The 11,265-nt window shown below is 35.6% G+C and overlaps 1 protein-coding gene across 1 annotated transcript; it reads right to left on the reverse strand.

The window, feature by feature from the left end:
- Positions 1-1,042: 1,042 nt before the first annotated feature.
- LOC143586728 (uncharacterized) lies at positions 1,043-4,722 on the reverse strand. Its single transcript, XM_077068208.1, has 4 exons — positions 3,889-4,722; positions 2,898-3,189; positions 2,621-2,799; positions 1,043-1,828 (listed from the first exon to the last, which is right to left on the reverse strand). The coding sequence occupies exons 1-4, from the start codon at positions 4,720-4,722 to the stop codon at positions 1,043-1,045; spliced, it is 2,091 nt and encodes a 696-aa protein (XP_076924323.1).
- Between the last annotated feature and the right edge of the window lie 6,543 nt (positions 4,723-11,265).

The raw sequence follows: 11,265 nt of genomic DNA on the forward strand, positions 1-11,265 counted from the left end.
TAACAAAGTTCGGGTTTGTTGGCAGTGCGAGTCTATTTTTTCAGGATGCGAACTTCTATTGGTGATGGAGTTTCAAACTCTTTGATTTCAGATATGCGCATCATAGACATTTGTGTAAATCTGCAGTTTGCAATTGAAAGTTAGACAATTATTATTGTATTCAAAAGGTGATTATATGCCAAATGTGAAATCGTAATGGCAAACCTGTTCCTAAAGATAACAATTGTTATGTGCTACCTATGTACCACTACTGCCTATAATTGTTCTTATTATAGTTAGTAGGTTAGCATGATATTTACGTCTATGTATGTAAAAATAGGTGTAAAGTATGTATGTAAAATAAATGGTGTAAAGTATTTTTTTAATTGGTATGTATGTGCTATGACTTATTCATGTATGATGTGGCGCAAGAAATCTGAGTAAACTATGTTTCTTGTTTCAGATGGTTCATTGTCTTCGTGTGGTACTATTAAAACCTTTAGTGACTCGGGTTTGGTAGCTCTGGACATTTCTACATATATTTTGACCGTGGCTAAAAACTGGTTATGGTAGATAAACGCCGATTTTATCTAACTATTGGCCTTGGCTTTTGTTTATACCATGGCATAGCATGGTTTAATTGAGAATTGTTTTCTTTTAAAAACAAATGCAGCTCTTTTTCTATATGGGTAAGGACTATTCGTGGTATATATACTCGAAGACCGATCATTGTTCCAGTCATGATCTCGACCTCAATAATTCTTTCCAACAGTTGGGTAATTATTAGTCTTGTGCCATTGCACAGGCCAGCGGTTGGATTCAGGTTTCTTAGAAGAATGACTGGTGTTTTGAGCTTCAGTTCCAGGTGATGTGGTGGAAGGCCATTAAAGTTCAGCAGGTTGAGGTATTCGTCTGGATATAACATCTCCGTGTCTCCATTATCACCCGCATGTGGAACTATTGAATCTATGCTACTGTAAGTTTTTCTTGTTTACGGACACATGGATATTGTATAATTGTTTATATGTTGTGTAGTTTCGTTTTGAGGCAGACAATCGCCTTTTTAGAGAGTTGTCGCTGAAGGATTTTGTAGGGTTTCTGCATCGTATATGAAGTGTTTCAGTTCAGACAATGTTGTGTCTGAGTATTGAATGATGTGTTCGGATGGAATCTGTATTTTCTTTGTATTTTGAGGGTCATCCTTATGGGCTATGCCTAGTTTTCCGTCGCCCAATGATATGAGCCACGAGGAGAACCGTGCGTGGGAGAATGCCTCTGACTGGTTCATGTCAGGCCTTTGTAGCCTCATGTTTTGGGTTAGTTGATATATCTTAAAATGTCGCCATAGGTATGAGTTTGGTAATGAAGATGCAATTATAGATGATATTGAGGCTTTACGAACAATTGGCAATGTTTGTCTGAAGTCTCCTCCTAGCAACATGGATTTTCCACCAAAAGGCACACACGATTTATCAAGAATGTCTTGAAGTGATTTATTCAATGACTCGAAGCATCGTCGATAACTCATTGGTGCCTCATCCCAGATAATTAGGACTGCTTCAGTTATCAATAGGGATAGGTGAGTATTTTTCTTGATATCACACAAAGAGTCATCTGCCAAATCCAATGGTATCTTGAATCGAGAATGAGTGGTTCTTCCGGAAGGCAACAACAACGACGCTATTCCGGAAGCTGCAACCGCAAGCACTACATCACCTTTACAGCAGATAGCAGAGATAATTGTTGACCATAAGAACGTTTTTCTGGTTCCACCATGGCCATAGACAAATGCCAAGATCTGATTGCTGGATGTTATAGCCGTGAGCACGTCGTCGTATATTACTTTTTGCTCAGTATTTAACAGAGATTTAGATGCCTCATGTTCACGTGAGAGTTGTTCTCTATCATATTATTTCTCTCCCATCCGTAGAGTGTTTTGTATACGCTCTATGAAATTTGATGCCGGCATTGGTAAACCAAATGATGATAAATTCTTTCTGTTAGGACTTGAAATCAACAACAATTGAAGCTCGCATAGAACAGACTATTGTCAGTCGTTATAGTTGGCTATGTTATAATTCCGGGCTAAGTCCTCAGACATTTTGGACCAGTGTTCGTTCCACAGTTGTAATGGATTTGATATGTCACAGTACAAAAGCATATGGATGAATAGCGATCGTAGCTCGGTAGCAGTGGCCCAACCTGCTGCTTCATTAAAGGTGTAGGACCACTCATTGTCATCTTGAAGCAAGCCGATCTTCGCGCATGCATCACGAAAAGTTGAGCAAACATGTACATCTACTGTACGTATCGATGCAAAAGACTGACAACCTCTCTGAAGATTTAGAAGCATTCTAAGAAAAAACTTTTCTCCTGAGCTTGGATGTACATATATCAGTCTTCCTATGGCTGGAGTTATACCATATGAACGTCTAAGCCAAGACTTTGATCTAACGTTCCACGTGTATTCAAGCAGATAGTCAACGTATCTTAGGTGTCTCCCTGACGGATCATATCGATTGTTGGAAAGCCATTCTGTTAACGTTGCACGTGTAATTAACCTATTTTCAACAATGTTGTTCAGGTTGTCATTATCCCTAAATGTTACGTTCTGTGAGTTTTCTAAGTGAACAGATAGAACCTGAACCGGTGGATTCCTCTCGTGAATCGGAAAATTGAATATTCTCAAGGTGGCTTCATGTGGACATATGAAACGACCGTCTACAAAGTTTTGTATCTCATCTACTTGAGATGGAGCCTCATTCTGAATATTGGGTTCATTAGGAGACTTTGTGATATTGTAACGAACACGATCAGAACCTTTAGAAATGTATTTGAAAAGGTATTTAATAAGCATACTCCAGCCACAATACTCGATGTTAATGTGTGCCATGAAGTGTAGACAAAGAGCTGATTACAAGGAACAACATATCTACTATCGACAACCACATCATTCATGTATACAGTAAACCCCGAAGGTCTACGTCTGTAATGCACGTAACCCTTCTTATCGAAGAAAGTTGTTGTCTGAAAGTCTTTGGGAAAACCTTTAGAACACGATCCGTTAAACATGCAGGTTGAGCTCGGCCTAACTAAACCGCATGGACCATGAATCATTAGCTCTGTAACGACCTTATACAGTAATGGATCTTCATTAGGGTTGGGTATCTCAGCAGATACGAAGCTATCAATATCCGTTGGTTCCGTGACCTCAGATGTTCAATTCACCCAAAGCATTAGATGGCAATGAGGGAGACCTCTCTTTTGAAATTCTATCCTGTACAAATCTGCCAAAAGGTAAATATAGACATTGCATCATAACTGCAATTAAAGACACATAGATTGAATGAACACAAAGAGAATCTAAAGGTGTACCTGCGGTGACTGTCCCGAAAGGTTTTTTCTTCTTAAGAAAGTTTATGAGAGATTTAACCTTAATTTGGAAGACTCTTGATATTATATCAGGACGGTCCTCTGGTTTAAGGGACAAAAAGCTAGACATATGCCTCTGAATCTCCGGCCATTTCACATTACATGTAAAAGTTATGAAAAAATGAAGATTTCCATGGACTTTACAAATTTCAAGGGCATCTAAGTAGTGTTTGTACATATAACGTGGCCCACCGGTGAACGAAAATGGCAAAACCATGCTTTTTCCAATTGACCGACCTTCTGAATCACCTCGTTCAACAGCGTCATGAATGCCTTGAAAAATTTCTTAACGGAAAACATTTTGATTCATCCTAATTTAATCCAGACGACTTTGTTCAATGGATACGTACGCATCAACAATATATTTCTGCAAAAGACGACCTCCCCTCAACATATGGGTGTGTATACTTAGTCTATCATGCAACAGATAACTATAGTACATGTTCATTGAGAGTTTACGGTCACTATTAGATGTACTGTTACGCAGGCGTATATTGGGAGACCAACCACTTTCACCATGTAAAAAAAGAAGGGATACTGTAATGGCATATACGACTGATGAAGCTTGCTTATACGTTGTGGGACTCCATTCTTGTGACGAATGACAACATCAAAGCTGTTGCATGAGGAACCGCCATCCGGAATTATAGCTCCAATAGACCCCGAAGAAGGCTTGTCATATGATTGCGCATTATGTGAACTGTAAAGATGAAAGCTAAAGTCTGATACGTCAGAGGAGCTGCATAAGTCTTTTGCTGTCCGAAAAAGTTTAACCAACTCATTGGTGGTGGTTAAGACATCCATACGAACTCTCACGTTTTCTTGTTTGATGCGTGAACGACCGTCACCAGAAAACACACCAATCCTGTTTGAAAGCTCATTATCGGTATCGTACACATACATCTGTAAAAAACGTGGTGCTTCGTTTGGAGGAGGACAAAGACTACCAATCCAGTGATATATCTGGACCTCAACCTTGAATACATACGGACCGGATCCGTCATTTATGAAATCATCAACTTTGGCACCAAAAGATGTCATAGAGAACATGGAGTTATACGCTTTGACATTCTTTTGAAAGTCAGTTTCCTGAAAAAGCCTAATAATTGATTTAGGAGGAATTCTAGGGTAAGGTAGCATGACTCGACCAGCCCTACACCAATGTGAATACTTGGGATGCCTACCAGCGGGACCAGCTTTGAGGCGCTCATCAAACCAAAAGAAAGCATCACAAAACTCACATGTCCAGTTACAGTCTCCGTTGTCATGGTAAACTGACTGACACATAGATGAAGCCGACAACAAAGACATGCGGTTGGCAGAAAGTGATGAAGACTCGGTGGTGTCATTAGTAGATAAGTAAGACGTTTGTTGTATCGAAAAAAGCAACGGAAGAGGTTCGTTTTCGGCGGTTCGGCATAAGGAAAGAGGAAACAAAACAACCAAACGCACAAACAATGTTTCTAGAAAGTAAACAAAGAAAAATACTAACCTAAACCTAATTAGGAACCTAGCAACATAGGAAAAACAGGGCTTCTACCTTAAACTATAGTTGCAACATCAATATTAAAGACAAAATAACACATTAGAACCTACCGATAATAACGTGTGTGGCAAATGATGTGTAACATCCCGAAATTTCTAAAAATAATATTAATTATATTAATTATTATTGATGAGAAAGTTTACTCGGGTTAGCGGAGAAATAATAAATAAAGTAGGAGTTAGTATGGGTCGGGCTAGTGTTGGGTAATGTATATGGGTTATGGACTTGGGTTAATAAGGAAGGAAGATGGACCATGGGCTCAAGCCCATGATCCATAATATTTAACCCTTAAATCACCCTTTAATCATTTCATTTCACATATTTCATACACCACCAAAACACACACTTAGCTTTCTCTCATCCTACTCTCTCTCTCTCTAGCCGAAACAAAGAAGAAGAAGAAGGAGAATCGGTTTTCAACCCGAGGTAAGATTAGTATAATGTTGTATGAACCCATACCCGTTAGATTTAGTCGCTAAATGACGAGCTGACACCGTTAAACCGTTGAAGTCACGAGATCCGGGTGGAATCGGGTATAAACCGAACCTAAGATGAGCTTAGGATTCACCCTAGCTTAGATCTGGATCGAACGGGATGAGAAACAGTGAAAATGGTGGTGAAATAAGCGAGATCTCGCTTTTCCAGCGAGATCCCGCTATTCCGGCAATGGCGGCGCCGGAGATGTGGGTACGAGGTGTCAGAGAATGTTCTGACATTCTGACCTAACCTTATTTCTCTATGTGAAACTAACGAATTAAAGGTAATTTGTTAACGGAGGTTTGACAAACTAGCCCTAATTCGTGAACTGATTCGTGAACCGATTCGTTAATGAAGGAATGAAGAACTAGCTCTGATTCGTTAAGGAAAGAATAACGAATTAAATCTAATTCGTTAAGTAGTTCGTTAAGGGAGAACTGACGAATGAACCCCAGTTCGTTATGGTTCAATTCGTTACGGAAGGGTCCAGTTCGTTAAGAGGACCAGTTCGTTATAAAGGTTCAATTCTCTACAAGGTCCACTTCGTTAGAGGGTTCAGTTCGCTATAAAGGACGATTCGTTATATAGTGACGAATTAGCCAATTCGTTATGGGAGACTAAATAACGAATTAAACCCAATTCGTTAAGGGCCAAGTAACGAACCAGATGTTAATAGAATGACAGAATGGTCCCTGGACTTAGACAAAACGATATAAATACATATTAGCCCTTGGAATTGATAATTAATGAAAGACACCTTTACAAATTAACGTGTAACGATTAACAAACCGGTAAAGATTCAATGAGGTAAAACCGGCTTAGACGCGTAAGGCTAATGTAACATTTCCAAATTTTCCAAAAAAAAAACATATGGTGGAAAATATAAAATAAGAAAATGGAAATACCCCACTTTGAATAAATGAAACATGTGTTCATCCCACATTGAAAGATGGAAAAATATGGAATTTCCCACGTGGGTATAAATATGGAAGAAAATTTGATCCCACATGGAAACTTAAAAGAAAATGGAAGCTCTTTATAAGGATAAATATTCTTAGCCATAAATATTATATGGTTTATTTTAGATTTCGTTATTAGTTTTAATTAATAGCATAAGTAACTTAATGGAAGCATTCCAAAAATCTATCCGTTACCAATATGAGTATGGAAATTGTAAACCCAACAGAAAAAAAATTAATTAATTATAGAAACACAAATGAACCCATGGTATTTCAAAAAAAAAAAAAAAAAAAAAAATCAAACACCATCAAAACCAACCTTAGAAAAAGAAAATACTTGGAATAGCTAAGAAAAAGAAAAGGAGAAAGAGACAAGAAATTTGTATAACACAACTACAGCCATAGCCACAACTCACAACCACATGGAGCTGCATAGAAACCCATATCAAAGAAGATGTCTTGATGAGTGTGAAATATTCCAATAAGCAATCAATAATAGGAACGTAGGGACGTCTATTAACCCTCCAGCCCACAATCAAAAAGTTGAAATCCAAGAAGTTGATATTTTTCCCGACGAACAATCAAACCCATGTCGGTTAGAAGAATGATGAATAAATGATTGGCAGTTCCACTTTATGATAAAATTCCTATGCACTTTGTCAACCCTTAAACTCCAAACAACCCATTTCTTAAGTTGGAATAAACACAACTAATCTCTAGCAAGTATAATTAAGGGAACATGTGGGGCTAAGACTCAAGATATAAGATTACAAACAATACGGAGATAAAGATCTGAAGGCAATCCGACTGATGGATATAAAGCAAAGCTTTACTTAGAATTATTACAGTCGGAAATCATACATCTAAAAGAGCCACTAAAACATATTATAATCATTGTATTTTGCTTTTTAACATAGGTAAAATATATAAAATGTAAAATAGAAATGATACATATAAAGTCGCAATGATCAACAATTTTAAAGTTTATATGCCAATTTGATATTCATAAGAGAAGATAGAGTTATTAGATTCTAAGCAAATTTACCGGATTCAATGGATTGGTTAGTAGCCAATCATGATCAAATCCTATGTAATAAGAATTTTGTTGTGATTTGTACGCCAATAGGAGAGATTATTACAATTTCAAGGAGACAAGATTTCTAAGCCTATAAAGTTCAAGAAAGCAACAAACTACCTAAGGAAGAAAGGCATAGTATTAGAATATGCTGATCTCTTTCCAAAAGATTTCCCTGCACAATCACCAGATTGTGAAATTAAAATTTAGAATTTATGTCATACCAGAAGTAGCGCCAATTGCTAAAGCACCTTATCGTTAAGCACCAACAGAAATGCTAGAATTTAAGAAGCAATTAGATTAATTGCTAGAAAAAGGATTTATAAGATCAAGTTCATCACCTTGAGAAGCATCAGTGCTTTTAAATTTGAATCGATGAATATATGTATCGATTATAGAAAACTGAATAAGGTCACAATTAAGAATCGGTATTCCTTACCAAGAACTGATGATCTACTTTGATCAAACATTAAGGAGCTCGATTATTTTCTAAAATTGATTTATGTTCAGGATACAATTAATTAAGGAAAAGTAAAGATTAATGACTTCTAGTAACGTTATTACTTGACAAGTAAAAATCTATATAAACACAAACAAGTAAGCAAAATTTAAACCTTAAACCAAGTTAATCGGTATCGGCAATTAAAGATTAAAACAACTAACCAAGTCAACAGCAAAATAGATGACCAACAAAGAAAGATTAATAAGGTATTTGAAATATTAGAGAATAAGAAAATCCTAAGACTGTTTATAGATTGAGAACATGGTCACTACAAGTTTACACTAATGGCGTTTGGTTTAACCAATGCCCAAGCTACATTTATGGATATGATATGTAAACTGTATTTGGATAAATTTGTAATCGTTTGTGTAGACGATGTACTTATTCATTCCAAAAGTAGTTATAATCATGTCAAACATCTTCATACTTTTTGACACTATTAAGAAAAGAAAAGCTTTATGCTAAATTCTCAAAGTGTAAATTTTGAAGTACAATTTCTAGGTCATTTTAATAACAATGAAAATATTCGTATGGACCCTACCAAAATAGAAGCTATGGGAAGTTCCTAAAACTCATACAGAATCATAGTTTCTTAGGATTAGCAGAATATAATAGACTTTTCATTCAAAATTTTCCTCAAATAGAAGTCTTGTTAACAAAGTTAACATGCAAGAATGTCAAATAATGAACCAGGCAATAAGAAGATTTTGTAACTTAGAATGCAAAAGTTAGCGGATACCCTGAAACTCGCCTTACCAGAAGGAATTGAAAATTTCATCGTTTGTTATGATACTTCCAAATAAAGATTGGAATGTATGCTAATGCAATATGAAAAAGTTATTATGCATCCAGACAACTGGAGAAGCATGAAGAAAATTATACAATACGTGATCTAGAATTAGGAGCAATAAATTTTGCCCTAAAGATCTAGAGGCATTATAGTATGACAGTAAACTTTTCACAGATAATTAAAGTTTAAAATATATTACTTAGCAAAAGGAGCTCAACCTATGCGGGTCAGTCCAATATTTAAATGATAAATATCTATGAACCTGGGCAGCAAACCCTTGCTATATTCATACTTCATGAATAACTACCAATCAAAGTTCATAATAGTCTTTCCTTCATATATGTTCCCACAAATATGATCGACTACATAAATTTAGAATAATTAACTTACTCACGGACTTAAATATGCAAAGTGGAACATAACTCAAAAACATAATCATAACCAAATCCATATGATTGAGTTAAAATAATAATGGTTCCGATATCCAAATACAAAATTTGATCAAATCCAATAACTAGAATATCGAAGTCCTAAGGCACAAGTATGACCTTCATGCTTTGGCCTTTCTAGGAGCTTCTTGAGTGGATCCACAATGTTGTGATCAGTGTGAACTTTGCGAATACATATCTTTCCCTTTTCAATTTCAACCCTTATGTAGTTGAAATCTCTGCTCAATGTGCCTTGTCTTGTTATGTGCACGGGGTTCCTTAAATTGAGCAATCGCACACTCGTTGTCACAAAAGATTTCTAGAGGGTCCTGAATGGTACGGACTACCCTTAGATCGGCAATAAAATTTCTAATCCATGCAGATTGATTTAAAAAGAGCAATTAAGAAAAACTTATGAAGTACGCTCTATGGAAAAATCATAGCAAGTATAAAATTTAGTATCATTAGCCTAATATGGTGGCAAATGCTTAAAGCAATAAGCATCATGGAAAATCAAAACAAGTGTATGCTCTTAAACTAAATCTGCAGATTGATTTAAAAAGAGCAATTAAGAAAAACTCATGAAGCAGCTGCTACTAATGATACTAAAGGATTAAAAGAAATAAAAAAAATAAAAAAAAATAAAAAATGATAATAATGGAATTTGGAAATTCCAGGAAAAGAAGAATCTGGATATTTACCCAAAGAAATCTACGAGAAATGATTCTCAAGGAAACAAATATACGATACGTCCTAAAGGAATAAGATGTATTAGGATGGAAGAAAATCTATTGGCAGATTAAGTATCAACATATTCAACTTGTTCGCAAGTGTAAAGCTGAACATCACAAGCCATTAGGATTACTTCAACAATTAGAATTGTCAAAATGGAAATAGAAAATTAATAACAATGGGATTTGTTACTAAAATTACCTATTGCAAGAAAAGGTAATGGCATTATCTGAGTGATTAAAAATAGATTAACAAGTACAACTCATTGTATACCAATGAAGGGAACTTTTAATAGAAAAATTAGCTGTAGACAGATTTTTCTCATTTTATGGAGTTCTATTATCCTTAGTACCTGATCGAGATAATCGATTCACTTCTCATTTTGGAAGAATTTCCAGATAGCTATGGAAACAAGAATAAACTTAAGCATAGCATACCATACAAAGACTAATGGTCAAAATGAAAGGACCGTACAAACATTAGATTACATGCTAAGAGCATGTGCAATAAATATAGTGGAAATTGGAATAACCATTTACCACTAGTAGATATGGTTATCACTTACGCGATAATGCTACATCATTTAAACACTTTATGGATAAAAGTGTCAAAATACGGAAAAACAACAAGAGATCATTATAGGATTTATGTAGATCATCTACGCAAGCCAATAGAAATTCGATATTTGAGATAAAAGGGTCTCCATGGAAAGTAGTAATTCAATTCAGAAAGAAAGGAAAGTTAAGTCCAAGGTTTATTGGACCATTCCAAAACGAATACGGTCAGTAGCTAATCAGCTAAAGCTGATATACGAAATTACTAGGAAAGTTGTCGTCATTACACAAAGGATATAAGAAATAAAGCATGATTAGCTGAAATGTTAATCAAGAAGAATGGTTCAAAAGAAGACTGAATCGAAAATATAATCTAGTTAACATCAATAAATGTTTAGAATACAGAAAAAAGGTAAATAATTAAACACAACTGGCCATTGTGCTTAGAAATTTACGATTACTTATGATGTTCTATATCATTAACTGACTGCATCAATTATAAATGTATAAAAGTTAGAATAACCTCTCTTAAGAATCTCGAGGACGAGATTTATTCCAAGGTGGGGAGAATGTAACGTTTCCAAATTTTCCAAAAAAAAACATATGGCGGAGAATATAAAATAAGAAAATGGAAATACCCCACTTTGAATAAATGCAAGATGTGTTCATCCCATATTGAAAGGTGGAAAAATGTGGAATTTCTCACATGGGTATAATATGGAAGGGAATTTGATCCCACATGAAAACTTGAAAGAAAATGGAAGCTCTTTATAAGGATATGAGTTTCCATA

Source organism: Bidens hawaiensis, unplaced genomic scaffold, assembly GCF_021521415.1.
Source record: "Bidens hawaiensis isolate Kalapana, Puna unplaced genomic scaffold, B.hawaiensis_p1.1 tig00034797_1, whole genome shotgun sequence".
Taxonomy (NCBI): Eukaryota; Viridiplantae; Streptophyta; class Magnoliopsida; order Asterales; family Asteraceae; genus Bidens; species Bidens hawaiensis.